Source organism: Phyllostomus hastatus, unplaced genomic scaffold (assembly GCF_019186645.2).
Source record: "Phyllostomus hastatus isolate PE091 unplaced genomic scaffold, TTU_PhHast_1.1 phas_contig_244, whole genome shotgun sequence".
NCBI classification, from domain to species: Eukaryota; Metazoa; Chordata; class Mammalia; order Chiroptera; family Phyllostomidae; genus Phyllostomus; species Phyllostomus hastatus.
Window position 1 is genome coordinate 952,944 of NW_025333796.1, and position 19,572 is coordinate 972,515.

The following is a 19,572-nucleotide window of genomic DNA, read 5'->3' on the forward strand; positions in this document are numbered from 1 at the left end:
GAGGCACCTGGGTTCCAAATCCATCCCCCTGAGGACACACTCCCAGGTGTCCAATGAACTTCCTTCAGGTTAGAGGGATGGCTGTGGAGTCAACCTGGGTGCGGGTGGCTAGGAAGCCTTGTTCATGCCTGTCCCCTCCTATGGTTCTGGCGTACAGCTCTCCTGACACTTCTCGGATTGCGTGCCCTGAGGACAAGCTATGTTCTGACTCAAGAACTGTTTAGCTGGGATCAGGGAAGAGGCACCTGGGTTCCAAATCCATCCCCCTGAGGACACACTCCCAGGTGTCCAATGAACTTCCTTCAGGTTAGAGGGATGGCTGTGGAGTCAACCTGGGTGCGGGTGGCTAGGAAAGTGAAATGTATTTAATTTACAAAGACAGAATGAGAAAATAGTGAAGAGGCACATGAAGAAGGAGGAAAACGGGTTGGGGGGACTTAGGAGACAGTTACTAAGTATAGCCTATGCTGGAGAAGACACATGCTGGTTTTTATAGTGAGGAACAGCTGGGCCAGTCTATTCTCATTCATTCAATGACTGACCATCCTGGGGACTGGGGTGCCGCAGACAATGGAGCAGGCAAACACCCCTCTCTTCATGGGGCTTGTGTTCTTGGAGATGATATAGACAAGGTAAAGAAAAAAAGAACCAGTTTACAATCTCTCTATACCTGTGTATTTAGCAAAATACTCTGTTGAAATCTGTCGCCAGAAGGACATGGGAAAAGCCTATTGTCATATATTATAGATGGCCATATATTCGATGGAGCCTTTGAAAGGTCAATGTAGCAGCACAAAATTAAGCACATTATCATTATACTCTTGGCCTATATTTATGCCTGCCTTGCTTCTAGAAAGTAATAAAAGATTGATCCTAATGAACCCACAAAGCTACTAGAGTAAAATACAAAATAGAAATTCTGTAGCAGAAGGAAAAAGAATTATAGTAAATTAAATACACAGCATCTTCTTGTAGTAATGCCTTTTTTTCTAGTTTTAAAATTTGAGGATACTTCTAAAGTAATCATAAAGGATGTTGTAAATATCGGCTTTGTGGAAAGAAAAAGAAATGTTCTTCGAGCCCTGGGTGTAATATTAAGTGTCAGTGTTGCGATAATTTAGTTGTCACTAGATGACATGGATACGTCTTAGAGATGACGCGTGTCGCTCATACATGCATCCCCATGAGTGTGCGTTCAGCGGACCCTGTAACAGAAAACAAGTCAGAATCAACTTCCAACTATTTGGTGTGATTGGAAGGAAATCCGTACGTGACTATAGGCGGCAAATTTTTGTTTTCGTGGGGAAACTTAAAAACCTGATTTGTATTCTGGAGCAGGAAACATCTGCTAACCGGCCCAAGGCTTTTCACAAAACACCATTATGACCCAATGCTCCGACAAACCTTAAATTAAGCTCGGGAGTTCTACAACGAAAGCATACTTCTAGGAATTTATCCTAAGACACGCCGGTGTGAAATAATTAAGGGTTGACACTTGCTGAGCACTTACTGACCCCGGGTTCAACCACAACGCCACTCCGCAAAGGGCATTTCAGGGTCATTCGAGCTCTCGGCAAAATGCAGGTTTTGCACTCCCCCACCGAGCCAGGAGGTTTTTGCACAGCTTCCCCCACCGAGCCAGGAGGTTTTTGCACAGCTGCCGGGAGCACAGGGCCTCCACCTTTACAGTCCAACCTGCACTTCGCGTATCGTAAGTGGCGCCGACCACCTTGTCTTACGTTTAAGGGTCTGACGCGGGCGTTTCCATGAAGGAAAAACCCAAACAGCGCCCGGGACAGACGGCGCGTCCGAGGGCACCGCGGGGCCGCGGCGCGCACCTGCGGACAGTGACGTCACCCGCGGCGCGCGGGGGCGGGGCCTCGGTCACGTGGCCTCGGCGGGCGCTCTCGCTCCAGCCTCCGCAGCGGCGCGGGCAGCGGGCGAGCGCCCCCCGGGCCTGGGCCAGCCCGCCACCGCCACCGCCACCGCCCCCCCCCCCGCCCCCGGCGCTGCGTTTCCTCCCGGCCAGCTCCGCCCGCTGCGGCCAGTGCGGCGCGGACTTGGGCTGTGGCGGGAGGGAAGATGCCACAGCCCGAGTCCCAGAAGGCCGGGATCCTGTGTTGCCGGCGTGGGGGTGAGTAGTGCGCGGCCGGGCTGCGGCGTGTGACCCCGCGCGGCCACCGTCCCCGCTCCGCGCCTCGGGCGCGCAACTGGGGCGCCGGGGGCCGGAGAGCTGCGGGCTGCGCCCCGGCCCCCTGCAGTGTCTGGCGGTCGGGCCTGGCGTTCGGAACCCCGAACACGGCTCTTTAGGCGCGGGTGTGGACCGAGGAGACGCCGGAGACCTCGGCGCCCGCCCCGAGTGATTTCCGGTGGGGCTCGCGCTCGGTTGCGGGGGTGCGGGCCGCCGCGATCGTGGACACGGGTCCGGGGGCCACAGGCCGGAGCCCCCACTGCGGCTCCCCTGCCCAGGAGGGGTTGCGGGAAATTCCAAACAAAACCCCGAGAGGATCGAATAACGCGCCCCCTCCCGGACCCAGCCCCCGGTGCCCACAATATTTACATTGCCCTCCAAGTCTCACCAAAAAAATTTTTTTTTTTCTTACGGCTGCTTTGTGCCAATCAGGATTTTAACCCGGGCCACCGATGAGCCTTTTCCTTTTCGTTTCTTTTGCAACATACAAGTTGAAGAAATTGGGTTGTTGGTCTTGCACAGTTTGCTGCATTCTTAAAATCAGTGCCGTTCGGTTGAATATACAAGTATCAAAATACACAAAATCCGATAGACTTCACCCTTTTGAGGATATTAATGCGCTCCTGATGGGTCAGCGTCGTCCGTGTCGTCGACGATCTGCCGCCGCATTCCTTTTGGTTGGCTTTCCAAATAAAATGAAGTTGTAACTTTGCATGGGCTTTTATACTCCGGTGCACCCCCAAAATACTGTGGTGCTGCACGCCTCCCCCAAATCACAGTTTTAGACCGGGCTTTTTAAAATTTTTTATTTATTTTTAGAGGAGAAGGGAAGGAGAAAGAGGGAAACAGAAATGTGTGGTTGCCCCTCACACTCCCCCGCCTGCCACCTGGGGACCTGGCCCGAAACCCAGGCATGTGCCCTGCCTGACAGGAATCGAACCAGGGACCCTCTGGTTTGCAGGCCAGCACTCAACCCACTGAACCACACCAGCCAGGGCAGACCAGGCTTTTTTCATTCACTCAGTTCTTCCCTTTTACCTAGAAATACAGTGTGTGGAGACCTGCTCTGCAGCCTTCAGAAAACTCAAGAGCAGACAGCCTGCCCTCCATGTCCTCAACTGTCAACTTTGTCGCCAGTTTCCATGGGATTCCTTGCAACTGGCGTTCTTTTTTTTTTTTTTAACTTAAAAAAAAAAAACAAACCTGTGATAAAATACAGTGGCACCTCGGTACTCGTCCTTAATTTGTTCCAGCACTTGTGACGAGTGCTGGAACCTGACAAGTGCCCAACAGGCGAGGAGTGCTGAAGCATTTGCTCTGGTGGGCGGGTGCTGGACTGGCAAGTGCCGCGAGTCCCCAGCGAGCGCACAGTGCTGAGACTTCTCTTCTCGTCCGCGTGTGACAAGTTCTGAGGCCAAGCACTGAGGTGTGACTGTGTGTGTGATAGGACTTTTTTTGTTTATTTTTTACCCCCACCGGAGGACGTGCTCACTGATTTCAGAGAGAGGGGAAGGGAAGGAGGGAGAGAGACGGGTCGGCGGCCTCCCATGCACATCCTGACCTGGGGCGAGTGCCCTGACTGGGGGGTCAGGCGGGCAGCCTTTCAGTTTACAGGGCGTCGCTGCCACCAGTGCCGCCACCCGGCCGGGGACGTGAAGTTTACTGTGCTGACCACTGTAAGCACACACTGCAGACGTGTTAAGTGCACTCACAGTATCGTGTCACCGTCACACTGTCTCCGTCCCGAGTTTTCTGTCCCCCTGGACAGACAGTCTGGGCAGCTACTGGGCAGTCACTGCCCATCTCCCGCCCCTGTCCGTCTATGAACGGGCCTGTTCTGGAGACCTGGCGGAAGTGGGCTCATGCAATGCTCACCCGCTCGAATCTGGCTCATTTACGTAATGGTCGAGGCCCACCCTGTTAGGGTGCTGTGAGAGCTTGTTCCTCGGTGTGGCCGCACGGTCCTCAGCTGCACCGCCGGCTAGGGTTCGTTTACCCGTTCACCCGCTGGCGTGCTTGGGCTGTCCCCTCCTTCTGGCTGCGAGGCGAAATGCTACTGTGAGTCTGTGGTTACCTGTACATTGGAGTATCTGTCCTTTGGGGTGGGAATTGCTGGGTCCTGTGGCAAGTTTATGTTTAACTCGAGGATCTACCACACTCTTCACAGTTTAGGACCGCTTTCTTACAGACCCTCACGCCTTCCTTATTGCTAAGTCTGATGGCCCCCAACTGGACCCTCTGCTGGCCTGACCTAAGTTCTAAGTCTGATGACCCCCGCCGGAACCCCCTCGCTCGATGCCAGTCTCCGAGGCACCTGCTGTCTCAGGACAGCGCGCCCTCTAGAGGTTCTCCGATGCAATGACTTCTGAGGTCCCTCCCCGGCTCTGCCTTCGCACCGGAGGTGCCGCGCTTGCTCCCCGGTGCACATGACGCTGCTCATTCCTTAGGCCCTCCTCTGCGGTGACGTCCCTGTCCCTTAGACTACAGCCTTGGTGTTTACTTTCAACTGCCCTCTAAGGCTTAGGGTGCCTCCATGTCAGGGTGCTCTCGAAGGCAACCTGTTGGAGACAGAACTCACCCCTGCACCCTCCATAGCCTGCTCCCCCATGCTCCCCGCCATCAGGACGTGAAGGCTGCTGGTGGCGGTTTTGTCCCCCCACCTCCCTGAGGGTCCCAGTTTGGTCAGGTGGTGGGTGCAGAGGGCTCTGCCTTTGGTTCTCCTCTCCTTTGACCTCCGCAGCTCCAGATGAAGCTGTCATTGGAATATTTATTTCTGGACTCCGTGGTTCTAGTTTTTTTTTATTGCCCCTCTATTCCAAACAGTTTTACACCCCGCTCCTAGAATGGGCTTACAGACGCTCTGTTGCACGCAGAACAGGTTAATCTCCTGGGGGCCAGGGCCCTCGCCTGTCCTCGCGGAATTAATGACCCGCCCCCAGCCTCCTCTGGCCGGCGTGCATTCAGTGGGCCAGCTGCTGCGAGTGCTGTTCCGAGTGGAAAACTGAAAACAAACTCACGGGCGGCTTCCCAAGACGCGAGCTTTCTGCTGGAAATATTGCAGTGCTTGGCCACTGAAGTTCCCATCTTTAAAGTCAGACTTAAGTCTCAGTTTCTGTAAGAAATTTTCTTTAAGTGTTTCATACAAAATTAACTTCTCCTCCATACTGGTTCCTATAAAGTTTGTATCTTTCTTTATTGTACTACTTTTTAGAGTTTGCTTTTGGATATGCCTGAGGTTTTCACCTTATTTATCATTTTTGTGGGATATTTGTTCTCTGACTTAGAGAAAGTGACCAGGGGTATACAGGTTTTTAAGGCTTCTGTGTCACGGTCCAATTCTTTTGTAAAAATGGTCTGCAATTTATAATTTGATTGGTGATAAATGCATCATTTAACTATCAATACTTTGTACTTCAGAGAGAATTTAAAACATTGCTAATTCAATCATTAGAAAATAGCATCATATTTTTATTTGCATGTCTTTACTAACTGCGACTGAAGACTTTTCCATACGGATTTCCAAGATTTATCCAAGTAGCTTGAAAAACGCAGTGTGCAGGTTCCCAGCCCGTGCACAGCAGGATGGGACAGGGTTCTCGGACTGGGCACGGGTGGTATTCCGGGCCAGATGCCTCTCTGTTGCTGGGGGCCTGCCCTGGCACCGCAGGGCGTTCAGCAGCACTCCTGACCTCTGCCCACCAGATGCTGGTAGAATCCCCCCGTTGTGACAGCCACGAGCATTCCCAGACATTGCCAGGAGGCAGTGGGGGTTGCCCAGTACCCCAGCCCCCGGCCGAGAACCACTCAGGTCGAATCTGGAGCGTGCACTCGGCTCTCGGAGCCTTCCTCCACCGGCCCAGTCCGCCCTTCCGACGGTGCGCCCTGCGCCCACGCACACCCTTCACCGTGCGTTTCCGTGTGAGCACCGTGGGCCAGAGACTCCAGTGAAGCTAGTCTTCGGTGACACTTGTACTATTCAGTGGAGAAGGAGAGGTCAGGAGGAAGTGGTTAGTTATCGTGCACAAATAACACCGAACACACAGAGTCTGTGTCCTCTGACTCCACGCACAGGAATTAGTGGAGTGCTGACGGCCGGGTGGCTGGGGGTCGGAGCGTCGCTCCGTACACCAGAGGGTTGCAGGTCCGGTCCCTGGCCAGGGTGCACACCTGGGCTACGGGTTCGGTCCCCAGGTGGTGTGCTGTGGGAGGCAGCCGGTGGGTGTTCCTCACTTTGATGCTCCTCTCTCTCTCTTTCTCTCCCCCCACCAAAATCCATTAAAACCCCCCGACACATCCCTGGGTGCGGGTTAGAAAACAGTTGAGGACTCGACCCTGTGAGCTCGTTCTAACCCTAGAAACCCACGTACGGGGTGGGGCTAGAGTGGGTTCCGGCTGTGAGCACGGGAACCCGTTTATTCCCGCGTCCGTATTCACTGGTCGGGCGCTGTTTTCCACACGAGCGACTGTGACCTGCTTTTGCCCCACCCCGGCCAGACGGCATCCCGCACCTTCAGGTGAGGGTCACGGTCGGGGGGCATTTGTTGGGTGAGATACGTACCCCCATACCCAGCTCACTCTCTGTTAGGTGCGGTTTGTGGGTCCCACACGAGCAGCGCTCTGTGTCGGCCTCTTTACGGTCACGCAGGATAGCTTTACCACCCCCCCCCACCCCCGCCGAAATCTGTGCTGTGCCTGTTCACCCCACCCTCCCCAGCCTTCCAGCCCCTGGCACCCGCCGAGCTGTGGGTCGTGTTTGCACGCTCGCTCTCCCAGGACGCAGATGTCCTGCAGCGGGAATCGCACGGCAGGGGCCTTTCCGAGCCGACTTCTTCATAAAATGCACCCCAGACTCTTCCGTATCTGGTGTGGCCTGACCCCCCCCCCCCGCCACTTCTCCCTCCCTCCCGCTCTTGCCTCCCTCCTCTCCGCTTTCTCCCTGTTTCATCTTGCAGAACAATGTGTGATTGTATGGTGGTGTCACGTTCTGTCCGTCCACCCACCCTGTGAGGGGCGCCTTCATCGCTTCCCGATCGAGGCCGTCATGGGGACAGTCGCTGCGGACATTTCTTCTGTGCGGGTTTTAGGTGGGAAGTTCGGTAGCCTCGGGGAACTGGTCCCTTTCCTCTCGGGTTCTGTCTGTCTGTGGTGTTTCTCTATTACCCTTTGGACGTCCGCGGGAATGGATGGGTGGCGATGTCCCACCCTTCGTTTCTGATGCTGGCGTGTGCGTCTTCTCCCCCGCTTTTTTTTTGGAGGGGGGAGTGACGAGTGGGTAGCCTGCCTAGAGGTTTATCAATTTGGTTGGTCTTTTTAAAGAACCAGCTTTTGGTTTCACTGATTTTTTTTTTTTCTGTTTTCAGTGTAGTTGGTGTCTGTTCTGATTTTTATCATTCATTGTCTTACCACACAGCTGCTCTTCTTTCTCCGGTCCCAAGGGGGGAGCTCAGGGCACCGATTCCGCACCTTCCTCCCCTTCTGACGCGTGGCTTAATGCTGAATCCCCTCCGAGCGCTGCTTTGCCGCACCGGCAAACTTCCGTGTTAATTTTCAGTTCCAAGTAATTTTAAAGGTCTCTCCATACTATTTAATTTCCAGATACCTGAGGTTTTTTGTTTTTTGGGTTTTTTTAGTTTTGTTTTGTGGGTTTCTGGTTTCATTTCATTGTGCCTGCAGATTTTATGTCCGGTAAACTGTGTTTTACGGCCCAGACCGTGGTCGGCGCCGGTGGACATGACCTAGAGCAGAAGGGTCGTCAGCTGCCGCTCTGGCGGCAGAGTGAGGGGGGGGTGAGACCCCTGGGATGGTCCCGGGGGTCCAGCCTGTGTCCTCCACGGGCGGTGTGGCTTCCTTTCCCCTCGCCGCCCAGTCCCTTTGCTAGCTGCGGAGTTCCCAGTATCCTCCTGGCCTTGACCTCTGCCGATCACCTTTCCCCCCTCGATTTGATGGGAGGGCTGGACGGGGCTGGAGTGGGAGGGGCCTCTCGTCCCGGCCATTTTTATGCGGAAGACTGATGACTCTCTCCCTCCCGGCCAGATTCACCAGAGGGCCTTTCCGGGATCTTCACCTTCACCTTGAGGACCTGGTGGGGTTCCTGGAGGTAAAGCCCACAGAAGAGTGCCCGCCCCTGAAGACCACACCCGGGGGTCCGACTCCCACGCCCGTTCCAGTTCGCGCCGAGCCTCTCGCCCCAGCGCCCGGCTCCAGAGGCCTTCGCTCCAGGTGGGCAGACGCGGCTGCGTGTCCCCAGGTGGGGTGGCTGCCGGCCCTGCACCCCGAGTTCTCCGACGGGTCCGGAAACCCCGCTGGTTTCCAGTCTGTCCGGCTCTTGTGCTGAGGCTGGGCGTGGGCTGCTAAGCAGGAGCCACCCCCCACTTCCTAATTTTTAAAAATTTACCTTTCAGTTATGGTTGACAGACATTATTATATCAGCTCAGGTATGAAACGTAGCGATTGGACAGTCACCTCACGAAGTGTGGGCGAGAAAGGGGGTTCTGTGGAAAGTACCTCCCAGGGCGACCTGGTCACACATTTCCGCCCGGGCAGGTCGTGGGGGGAGTCACGACCCAGGAGCAGCGTGAGGGCTTTAGCCAAGGGCTTGTCTCTGCCGCAAGCCCTGACCCGTGGGTGCGTCTGTGCGGTAGGTTAGCACAGCCACCCTTCCCCCGCGTGCACCGCCCCCTGGACTGAGGCGGAACCACCCCCAGACAGCACGCGGCCCGGCCCGCCGCCCCGTCCCGGTGCTTCGCCGTGTCCCGCCCTCCGGGAATGCTGCTCCTTGTTCCCCCAGAGGAACTGCACGGCCGTCGTTCCTGGGGGCATTTGAGACCTCGCTCCGCAGCACAAGTGGTCAGTTTGGCTCAGACAGATTCTCGTGAAAGCTCTCTGCAGCCCTGACCGTCATGGTTCAGTGGGCCGGGCGTCGTTCCACAAAGCCAAAGGTCGCTGGTTCCATTCCAGGTCAGGGCACGTGCTTGGGTCGCGGGCTCGGTCCCCTGCCTGGCCACATACAGGAGTCAGCCGATCGATGTTTCTTTCTCACGCTGATGTTTCCCTCCCTCTCTTTTTCTCCCTCTCCTCCTCCCGCCCCCGTCTCTAAAAGTAAATAAAATTTAAAAAAATAAAGGAGTTTGCAGCTTCTGTCATGCATTGGAGATTAAGGAGGGGACTCCGGGAGTGTCCCGTGAAGGCGGGAGGAAGCAAGGCGGGCTCGGGTGGCGGGGGAGGCAAGGCTGTGCCCTCTGGAAGTGGTCGCCCTTCAGATGTCCTTGGGGTTCATTCCCCTTTCACGAGGAGAAGGAGAACAGGAGGCTGTTGTTCTCGTGGTTTGGGGCGTGGCTGGTGGTGTACTAGGCGAGTTATGTCCCTCTGCCGGGGGTTGGGGCCTGGAGGCTGGCTGAGCGGCAGAGCTGCTGGGATTTAAGTTTCTTTGGAGGGGGGTGTACCCCATTTTCCTCCGGCCCTCCTCCTCTGTCTGCTCGGCTGCCGACTGCATTCGGTTTTACGGCCCCCGGTGCCGGCACGTCGAGGGCCGGGGCCCTGGACGGAGGGGGACACAGATGCCGTGAGGGTGTTTCCCTGCGTGGACACGGGGGTCCCAGGCGCGTGGTCATGCTGCCTGCCCTTTTGGTTTCACTTTCAGTGTTTAATTGGTTAATTTTGCTTTTCTCCGGTTGACACCACCGTGTGGTGGTTTCCCTGTGCGTTTGCGGCAGAAACAGACACTACCTGTGCGTGCGTTCTCTGTGGGTTTCCTCGGGGGGCTCAGCGGCATCGGGGGCCGTCAGAGGAGGGGTTCCGGGGAGCGTGCGGGGTCTGAGGTTCGCTCTGCGCCGCTCCTCCATCAGTGGTCTCGCTCCTCTGTCAGTGGTCTCAGTGGTCTCGTGCGTGCCACGGGCAGCGCGCCGGGGCAGGGCTTCCTCCTGGTCCTGCTCAGAGGCCAGTGGGTGAGGGGAGGGAGGAGGGGGGAGGTGCGTTTCGGTGCTGTCTGTCGGCACCTGGTAATCTCACAGGCGTCGGGGGCGGGCGCCGTCGTGGGTCAGTGCGCACACTCGCGCGAGTGCCGCCGAGATCTGGATGTGTCCCTCACACGGGAAAAACAACAAGTATTTGCTTCTGGGCAGTTCGGAACAGAGAGTGCACTGACGAGAAAATGGCTGGAAACCGCTGAAAGGGAATACTTAACGTTTAAAGGGAGACACTGTGAGCCACGTTGGGTATCGTGACAGTCACTTTGCGCTGCAGGAAAGGGAGCGCTGTCCTGTGTGGCTAGAGCGCCCTGCCCCCCCCCCCCCCCCCCGGGCCTGGCGTGAAAAAGACGCACAGTGGGCGAGGCGAAGGGGTTCCAGACGAGGCTGTGGCTCCGTGGCTCGTGAAAAAAAAAACAACAAAAAACGATTTTCACATCGTGCTTTCAGACTGCTCGTTCGTTGTTCCAATGTCACTCTTAAATTTTTGACATGTTAATAGATCATCCCTTCCTCTTAGTGTGCTGAAGTCCCCGTTTGCTTCTGAGATTCAGAGCCTCAAGATACTTAATCCTCCCCGCGTGTGTTCATAAGCGCCCACAGCGAGGGAGGCCGGGGCGGCAGCGGAAGGAAAGGGACCTCGGTGGAAGCCTCGGCCCATCGTGGGAGCGGGGCTGGCTCCTGGCCCCGGAGAGGCAGCGCTCGGGGTTGCGGTCGGAGCCGCCCTGCGGTCGTCTCAGCCGCGGGCTCCCGGGAACGGTGTTCTCGTTGTGAGGCTGTTTGCTCGTCCCTGCCCGCCCTGGAGCGACTGTTTCAGGACGGTGTGACGTCTCTGTGAGTTAGAATACCATGTTTCGCCTGTCCCTACTCTCTGTTTACACAGTTGTTGCAAAGTCGAAAACTTGCAACTCTCTGTCTTACTTGCCTGATGGCTGCATTCCCCTTGCTCGGAGACTGGTTTCTTCCGCTTCTGGGTCGAGCAGTCGTCCCCACCGGCGGGTCTTCTCCGTGCGCACGTGCCAACAGCCCACAGGACGGCGCTCCCGCGCGCCGGACTCCCCTCCGCGCGGCAGGGGTTCCCAGCCGCCGCTCCAGCACGGTTGCGGCGGGGGTTTTGTTTGGTGTCGTCGCTGGTTTTGTTCGCTTTTTAAGTGTTTTAACTGACGTGCAGTAAAATAACCACTCGGTTGGTAGACAGCTGAGAAATCGAGCTGTTTACCCACCACCCTCTTCTTCTAGGCCGATGGCATTACGTACAAAACAGCTTGATTTCTTTTTTTTTTAAGATTTTATTTATTTATTTTTAGAGAGGGAAGGGAGGGAGAAAGAGAGAGAGAAACACCAATGTGTGGTTGCTGGGGGCTGTGGCCTGCAACCCAGGCATGTGCCCTGACTGGGAATTGAACCTGGGACACTTTGGTTCCCAGCCCGCGCCCAATCCACTGAGCTACGCCAGCCAGGGCCAAAACAACTTGATTTCTGAAGCGACACTTAACCAACGCCGATTGGCCTTCTCCTGAGATTTGGGGGTGGAGGGATGGTGCTGTTATTTTTAAAACCATTACGTACTGTGGAGGCAAGAAGTGACGCGTCAGTGTGGCTTCGCAGATTTCCTCTGTGTGCGCTTCACTCACGCGGGGTCTCCCTGCCTCAGTGCCCACGGAGGCTGCCCTGTGCACCCCCGGTCTCCTTCCACAGAGCCCTCTGGGGGGGTGTGAGGCCACCACGGAGGCCAGACAGCATCGGAAAGCTCGGGAAAAAACCGCAGTGCTGTATTGTTTATCGGCCCTCATAACGAGAAGGAAAATGGAATTCGAACTCTTTCAATTATAAATTTAAAGTGTAACTGTTTAATCTGGAGTAGCATTAGGGTAGGTTTAACCTTTGATCAGAAAGTAGAACTACTTTTTTAAGCTGCTTATTTTTAAAACAGATTTTAGGGTTCCTGGGTTAAAGCAGTCTTGAGATTTTGCGTCTGGAGGGGACCTTGCGTGTGCCGTCAGGTGCTGCCGTGCTGGCGTCTTCCTCGTTAGAAGCTGGAATCTGAAGAAGACCCCCGAGCCCACGGCAGTCCGGGCCGAGGCAGGGAGCGGCGCCCGTTAACGTGGGCGGGTGAGTAAGCCCTCTGCTCTGCTGCCGCTGCCCGTGTGAGCGCTGACACCTTGGCCTGTGGGCCTGACTGTGGACTTTGTTGGGTTAGTCCGGCTGTCCACGCGTGTCGTCGTGCCTGAGTCTTCATGGGGCGCGCCGGGGTCCTCCGGAGTCGGGAGTGCGCCTCGGGGGTCTGGGCGGCCGTGAGTGGGAGCTCGGTGGCGGTGCACACAGGTGACCCGAGCGTCCGACATCTGTCCTCTCTTTCAGGACACCGACGATGGCCCCTCGGCGGTGCTAGGGCTATGATGGGAAGTGCCACGGTCCGCTACTTCTGCTACGGATGCCTGTTCACCTCCGCGGCCTGGACGGCCCTGCTCTTCGTGTACTTCAACTTCAGTGACGTGACCCAGCCGCTTCGGCATGTGCCCGTCAAGGGGTCGGGGCCCCACGGGCCGTTCCCCAAGAAGCTCCAGCCCCGCCTCACGCGGGGCCCCGGCCGGGCGCCGGAGGAGCAGCAGCCCCAAGCCCGCGGGGGCGGGGGCGGGGCGGACGCCCGCGCCGAAGGGGCGGAGGGAGGCGCCCCGAAGTCCTCGTCCGAGCTGGGTGAGTGGGTTTGACTCCCGCCACCGGCGTGTGCGCGCACGTTTCATCCTCGGGAGGCTAAGTCTCGGCGGCCCTCCTGGCCGTGTGCTGCTCAGGCAGTCAGAGGTGCCGTCTTTGCCCGCCGGCTTATCCCCTTTATGGGCTGGCTGGCGTCCTTGTGACTCTTGCAGACCGAGGGGCGTTCTGTGCTAATGTGTCCGATTCCGACGTCAGTGTTCTAGGCGGACTGGGAGAAACTAATGAGATGCAGAAAAGAAAATGAAGGGTGACGGCTGGGGAGACAGTGGACCCTGGGGGGGGTGGAATCGCTGTCATTGTTTAACGCGGGGCGAGGCGGCTGAAGCACGGCCGCGTCGGACCCGCCGGGAAGGCGCGGGGCCACCGCGGCCACTTGCGGCACAGAAGCCGCCTGGTCTGGAACCAGCTGCGGTCGCTGGTGCGGGGTTTCCGCCGGTCCGGGTGGTGCAGGTGTTGGAACACCTGTGTCAGATACAGGGATCGATCAAATAGAAACTTTTCCCCTTCAAAAATTGTATTCTGTTCAACTTGGCAGCAAGAATCTGCTGTGTATGTTCTAGAATATTTTAATTCCAGAGTCCTGGTTTTAGCAGTATTTTAATATGGGATAAATGAGCCCTTTTGGTTTTCTTTAAAACTTAAAAAATTTGATCTTGTCATGGAAGCATCAAATAAGTAATTAGTAAAAGATTTTGAGAGATTGAAAGACTCATAGAATGTAAAGGAAATGTTAAAACATTATTTTCATTTGATTGTGGTTTCAAAGACAAAAAATAATTTTCTGGGAAGTTAGTGATATTCTAATACATGAAGTCAAAAGTATTTAAAATTATATGAGGAAACAGAAGCTAATACTTCAGTTTTCATGAAATACCCCTTGTAATCTTTTTTTTAAAAGCTGCTCGCTTAGACATTTTAAGATTATCTAGTTTTTTATTCATAGTTATTTTGGTAAAGTTTCTGTAAGTTAGTTTACCATTTTTTAAAGATTTTATTTATTTTTAGAGAGAGGGGAAGGGAGGGAGAAAGGGGGAGCGAAACACCAGTGTGTGGTTGCCTCTATTGCACCCCTACTGGGGACCTGGCCTGCAACCCAGGCCTGTGCCCTGACTGGGAATCAAACTGGCTACGCTTTGGTTCGCAGCCAGAGCTCAATCCACTGAGCCACACCAGCCAGGGCTAGTTTACCATTTTGAATGGGCATTGTATTTGCCTTTGGAAGTAGCAGTGAGAGAACTGTAGCTGTTTGAAGTACCAAACCCAAATTGCTTGACTGAACAACTAAATTCTTTATAAAAGATTCTAAAGAGGAAACAAAAGCTATGACAGCTAATAAGTGACCTGAGCAAAGTTGCAGGGTGTGTAAGACCAACACACACACACGGCAGCCGTGTTTCTGCACACTAGTGACGACTGGCCTGAAGGTAAAATGAAGAGAACAGTCGCACTGACAGTCCTATCCAGGAGGATGAAATACCGGGGAATAGGTTTAACCGAGCAGGTGTGAGGTCTGTACACGGACAGCCACGAACCACGGCGGGAACCACCGGAGTAGCTCTGAACGAGGGGCGAGACGCCCAGGGGTGCGGGCCGGAACGCGGACTACCGCCGGACTGTCAGTGCCGCCTGAGGCCGTCCGCAGGGGGGTGCAGACTTTACCTGAACCCCGGCGGCCTTTGCTGAAGGGGCAGAAGAGCCGATTCTGGAATTAATTTGGATTTGTCGACAAAGAAATGTCCAAACCTGTAGAGAATGTTTGTAAAAGTTTACTTGCGCCCGAAAGAGGATGCACCTGGAAGCAAGGGGTCACTGCCCGGGTCAGTGCGTCCGAGAGGAGCAGAGTGCACCCCGAGTGAGAAGTTGGGGGGGGAGGGTGGAGGAAAGGTCACGCGGACGCGGGAGGAAGCAGCTGGGGGCGGGGCTGCGGGGCGGTGAAGCCGGTGTGTTCCCTGAGGGGGTCTGAAAGGGCCCCTCCCAGGGTGCCGGCTTGGGTGCGTGGAACCAGTGGGCAGGGCTCCGGTAGGGACGGCCTTTTGGTGAGGAAGCTGTGTGCCTGGGGCAGGACCGCCCACCACGGCCTGTCCGGTTGGGGGTTACGGCCAGAGCCCCATGCGGTCACTTTCCGTGGAACCCCTTCCTCCGTTCACAGATTGCACGGGGCTCTGGACAGCCAGAACGACCCTGGAAGAGGTCCACCACGTCAGAGGACTCGCACGTCCCGGCGAAGGGCTCACGCTTCCTACGGAGCTGCAGAAATCAGACAGTGCGGTCCTGGCGGAGGGACAGACGCGGGTGAGCGGACAGACCGACGAATCTAAAATGAGCCCAGTGACATCTGCAGGGAGTCAGATTTCCAGAAAGGGTGCCGAGGCCATTTACTGGGGAAAGAACAGTCTTTTCAGCAAGTGGTGGTGGGACAGCTAGTCAGTTCCCCGCGTGCAGAGGGATGGAGTCAGGCCCTCACCTCGTGACTTAGGTGAACGTTACATGAACTCAGAACAACACATCAGACCTCAGCGTAGGAGCTTAAGTCATAAAACCCCCGGAGGAAATCGTAGGGATAAATGCTCGTGACTGTGAATTGGGCGATGGTTTCTCAGCTATGACGCCAGAGGTGCAAGCGACAAAAGGAAAAACAGACGAACTGGACTGCGTGGGCATGAGAAACTGCCGTGCGTCGGAGAGCCCCCCGCCCCGCCCCCCCGAGAAGATGGGGAGGACGGCCTGCAGGGCGGAGAGCGTGCTCGCGCACCGTCTCTCTGGTGGGCCCGTCGCCACCGGAGCGGCGCGGGGCCTCTGAACGCGTCAGCAGCGGAGGGGCGAACACACAGCTCGGTTCAAGCCGAGCAGAGGACGGGACAGACGCTGCTCCCAAGGAGAAACCGGCGCATAAACAGATGTTCAGCATGTTAGTTACTGCAGAATTGCAAAACGAAACTACAGTGAGGTGCCGTGTTACACTCGCTAGGGGGGTTCCAATATTTAAGAAGGGAAGTGGCAAGTGTTGGTGAGGGTGTGGAGAAACAGGGACCCTCGTGCATCGCTGGTGCGAGGAGAAAGGGTGCAGCCCGTGGGAAGAGCCCTCGGTAAGTAAGTGTGGAGTCACCGTGTGCCCTAGAGATTCACTCCACACCCCCTGGTGTGCACCCAAAGAGTTGCACGCTGGAGACTGAACAGAAGTTTGAGTGCAGGTGGTCACAGCCGCACTCCTCTCTGTGGCCGCACAGCGGCGACGGCCCGGACGTCCACCCGCTGCCGAGGGAGGGCAGGCGGCACGGCCCGAGGCGTCGGTGCGCGGACGTTGTTTGGGCGCAGGAGGAAGTGGAGTCACGCCGCGTGCTACAACGCGGGTGGGTCTTAAAAACATCCGGAGGGAGGGAGTCAGGACACAGGAGGCCAAACAGTGTGCGACTTCCTCTGCACGAAACGTCTGGAGTGAGCAAACCGAAAAAGACAGCAGGTGAGTGGCTCGCCAGGGGCCGGGGGGGGAGGCGAGGGGGGGTGACGGCCCCAGCGGCCACGGATGGCACATGCGTTACGCCTGTACGTGCTACTGTACTCCAAACAGTGAGAGAAAGCCCACGAAATTCCTTAACAGGGAAAAGTTCACGTAAAAGGAATTGATGTGAGTTAGTACAGTAACAGTTGAAAGTATCCTGATTTCTGAGTGGGGCGCTGTCAACAGTCGGGAAATTACAAGACGCTGGAGAAAGACACTGAAGACGACACAAGTAAGTGGAAGAATCAGCGCCGTGAAAGTGTCCACGCTGCCCGAGGCACCCACAGATGCAGTGCCATTCCCATCGAGATGCCAGCGCTGCACTTCACAGAACTGGAACAAGTATTTCAAAAACGCGCATGGAGCCGCAAAAGACCCCAAACAGCAACAGGCGATCTTGAGAAAGCACAACAAAATTGGAGGAATCACACCACCTAATATGAAACTATACTACAAGGCCGCAGTCCTCCCAGCAGCCTGCTCTGACACAAGACCTCGGCCAGAGCAGTGGGACGGGACGGAGAGCCCCTAACTAAACCCGCGCCTTTGCCGCCCGTTGCCATTTGACAGAGGAAGCGAGCACGTACAGTGGGCTAGAGAGAGTTTATGCAACAAACGGTGCTGGGAACAGTGGACAGATACGTGCAGAAAAGCGAAACCAGACCACCTCTTACGCTGCCACACACAAGAACAAATTCAAAATTGATTAAAGACTTAAATGTTAGACCCGAAACCATAAAAACCCCAGAAGGAAACACGGGCAGTAAAATCTCAGACGTGGCTCTTAGGAATATTTTTTCTGCTATATCTCCTCAGGCAAGGGAGGCAGAAGGAAAAATACACAAATGGAACCACATCAAACTAAAACGCTTCTGCACAGCAAAGGAAATCATCGACAAAATAAAAGACAACTCACTGACTGGGAGAACATATTCACCAATACATCTGATAAGGGGTTAATATCCAAAACGTATAAAGAACTTATAAAACTCTACACCAGGAAAAAATCCAATTAAAAAGTGAGCAAAGGGAGTGAGTAGACCTTTCTCCAAAGAGGACATACAGATGGGCAGTGGACATGAAAAGATGCTCAGCGTCACCAATCATCAGGAAAATACAAACTGAAACCATGATGAGGTATCATCTCACAGCTGTCCGAATGGCTGTCATCGAGACATCAACAAACGGGAAGCAGTGTGGAGATGCGTCAAAAACTTGCACACGGATCTCCCTTGGGACCCAGCGATCCCACTGCTGAGAATTTGCCCGAAGAAGCCTGAAACGCTAATTTGGAAGGAGATAAGCACCGCCGTGCTCACTGTGGCACTGTTTACAGCCCCTGAAGATCTGGAAGCATCCATCAGTAAGTAGGTGCCCATCAGTGGGTGAGTGGATAAAACAGCGGTGGACATTTGCACGGTGGAGTACGCCTCAGCCGTGAAAAAGGAAACTTGTACTCACTTCCCCAGCGTGGATGGACCCGGGGAGCGTTACACCAAATGAAGCCAGTCAGCTGGACAAGGACAGGGCCGCACGATGTCTCCCGCGTGTGGAGTCCGATGAACAGGCTGAACTGATGCGCCAAACAGCCGGGACCACAGACGGAGAGCAGGCGGCGGCCCTGGGGTGGGGGTGGGGGTGGGGGTGGGGGGTGGGGAGGGGGGAAACACTCGCAGACGCAGACGACAGTGCGGTGATGGCGGGGGGGGGGCGCGGATATGGGCATAAGGGGGTTACGTGGTGATAGAAAAAATACAATAAAAAAAAAAAACCCTGGAGACGTGCTCAGAGCCAAATACTTAGGAAAGCACCGCCGCTCACACCGGCGTCTGGTCCCACGGGGCTTCCGCGCGCTGAGGTGGCCGCGGCGGGAGCAGGCAGCGACCGCCCGGCGCCGGTTCGCTCTGCTGTTCGGCCTCCGTGTGCCCCGCCCATCACAAGGTGCCATGAAGCTCGCCTGCTGTCTCAGCCTCCTGCTTTCAGGCCGATCCACTTCCCCAGATAAACTCTGCCAGGGGCTATTAAAGATTAAAAAAAAAAACCCTGGCCGGTGTGGCTCAACGGATCGAGTGCCGGCCTGCGAACCGGAGGGTCCCCAGTTCGAATCCCAGTCAGGGTGCAGGCCAGGTCCCCAGCTGGGGGCGCGCGAGAGGCAACCGATCAGTGCAGCTCTCACACATCAGTGTCTTCCCCTCCTGTTTCTCGCTTCCTTCCCTCTCTCTACATAAATAAATACAATCTTTTAAAAGAAGATTTTAAAGAAGTTTATTTGGAAGGAATCAGTACGAGTCAGTGTGGGAGTAGTCAGAACTGTGCTGATGTCTGAATCGGGCACCCCCCACAGTCCGGGAGAGAGCCCGTGAAGTATGTTGCAGGAAGATTGCCGCGGCAAATGGAAAAGGTTTTCTGATGTGATCTAGTTACATAATTAAAATAGCTCCTCTGGCACGTTAATTATTCATTGGAATGTGGCTGTCACTTTATTTGTGCAGGAGGAGGAGAAAACTTAAGCTGACGTGACCCCCCCTCCATGCCCTACCCCCCCATTTTGAAGACCCACGCTCAGCACCCTGCAAATGCGCGTCATGGCCGCCTCCCCTGCGGCGGCCGCACGCTCATCCCACATCCAGAATGTGTGACTGGCCGTCTGTGCCGGCCCGCAGCCTTCGCCCGTCTGCCCCAGCCGCCGCCGCAGACCGGTTCCGTGCACAGGGCGGGGCGGAGGAGGTTTGCATCGTCCCTGTGGGAAATGGTCCGATAAGGGACAGACAGTGACACGAGAGTCAGCTCTGTTTGGCAGAGTCACCCCTCAGACCTCCTTTGCCCCCCCCCCCCGGCCCCGTGAGTGAGACTCACACGGTGTCACCGTGTTTGTCTTTCTCTGCGTTGCTGCACGTGGCGTAATGTCCCCGAGACTCATTCAAGTGGGAGAAAACGGCAGGATGTTTTTTACTGCGGTTGAATATTGCTCCATTCTGTTTGTATACACCACGTTCTCGTACCCGTTCATCTTGTTGATGGACAGAAAGTGATTCTTTGATATGGAGCAAATCTTCACCAAGAGGGTCCTTATGAGAAAACAGTCATTTTTGGGACGAGCTAGTCCTTCGGTGTTTGTCGAACCCAGGAGGGTTCGCTGAGAGTCTGAGTCGTGCAGCACTGTTTTGGATGCTGGGCATCGAGCAGTTTTTGTTTTATTCTCT

General features: G+C 55.5%; 1 protein-coding gene across 4 annotated transcripts in view; it reads left to right on the plus strand.

Moving 5' to 3' along the window:
• Positions 1–1,959: 1,959 nt before the first annotated feature.
• GALNT11 (polypeptide N-acetylgalactosaminyltransferase 11) overlaps positions 1,960–19,572 on the plus strand; it is a 35,244-nt gene continuing 17,631 nt past the window's right edge. The window contains exons 1-4 of one of the 4 annotated variants that reach the window (XM_045837824.1): positions 1,960–2,134; positions 8,225–8,410; positions 12,089–12,267; positions 12,517–12,852. In XM_045837824.1, coding sequence (XP_045693780.1) covers positions 12,552–12,852 — 301 coding nt within the window. In that variant the 5' untranslated portion in view covers positions 1,960–2,134; positions 8,225–8,410; positions 12,089–12,267; positions 12,517–12,551. Of the gene's footprint in view, positions 2,135–2,350; positions 2,370–8,224; positions 8,411–12,088; positions 12,268–12,516; positions 12,853–19,572 lie in introns of those variants that run through there. The other 3 variants (XM_045837821.1, XM_045837822.1, XM_045837823.1) reach the window with 3 other exon arrangements.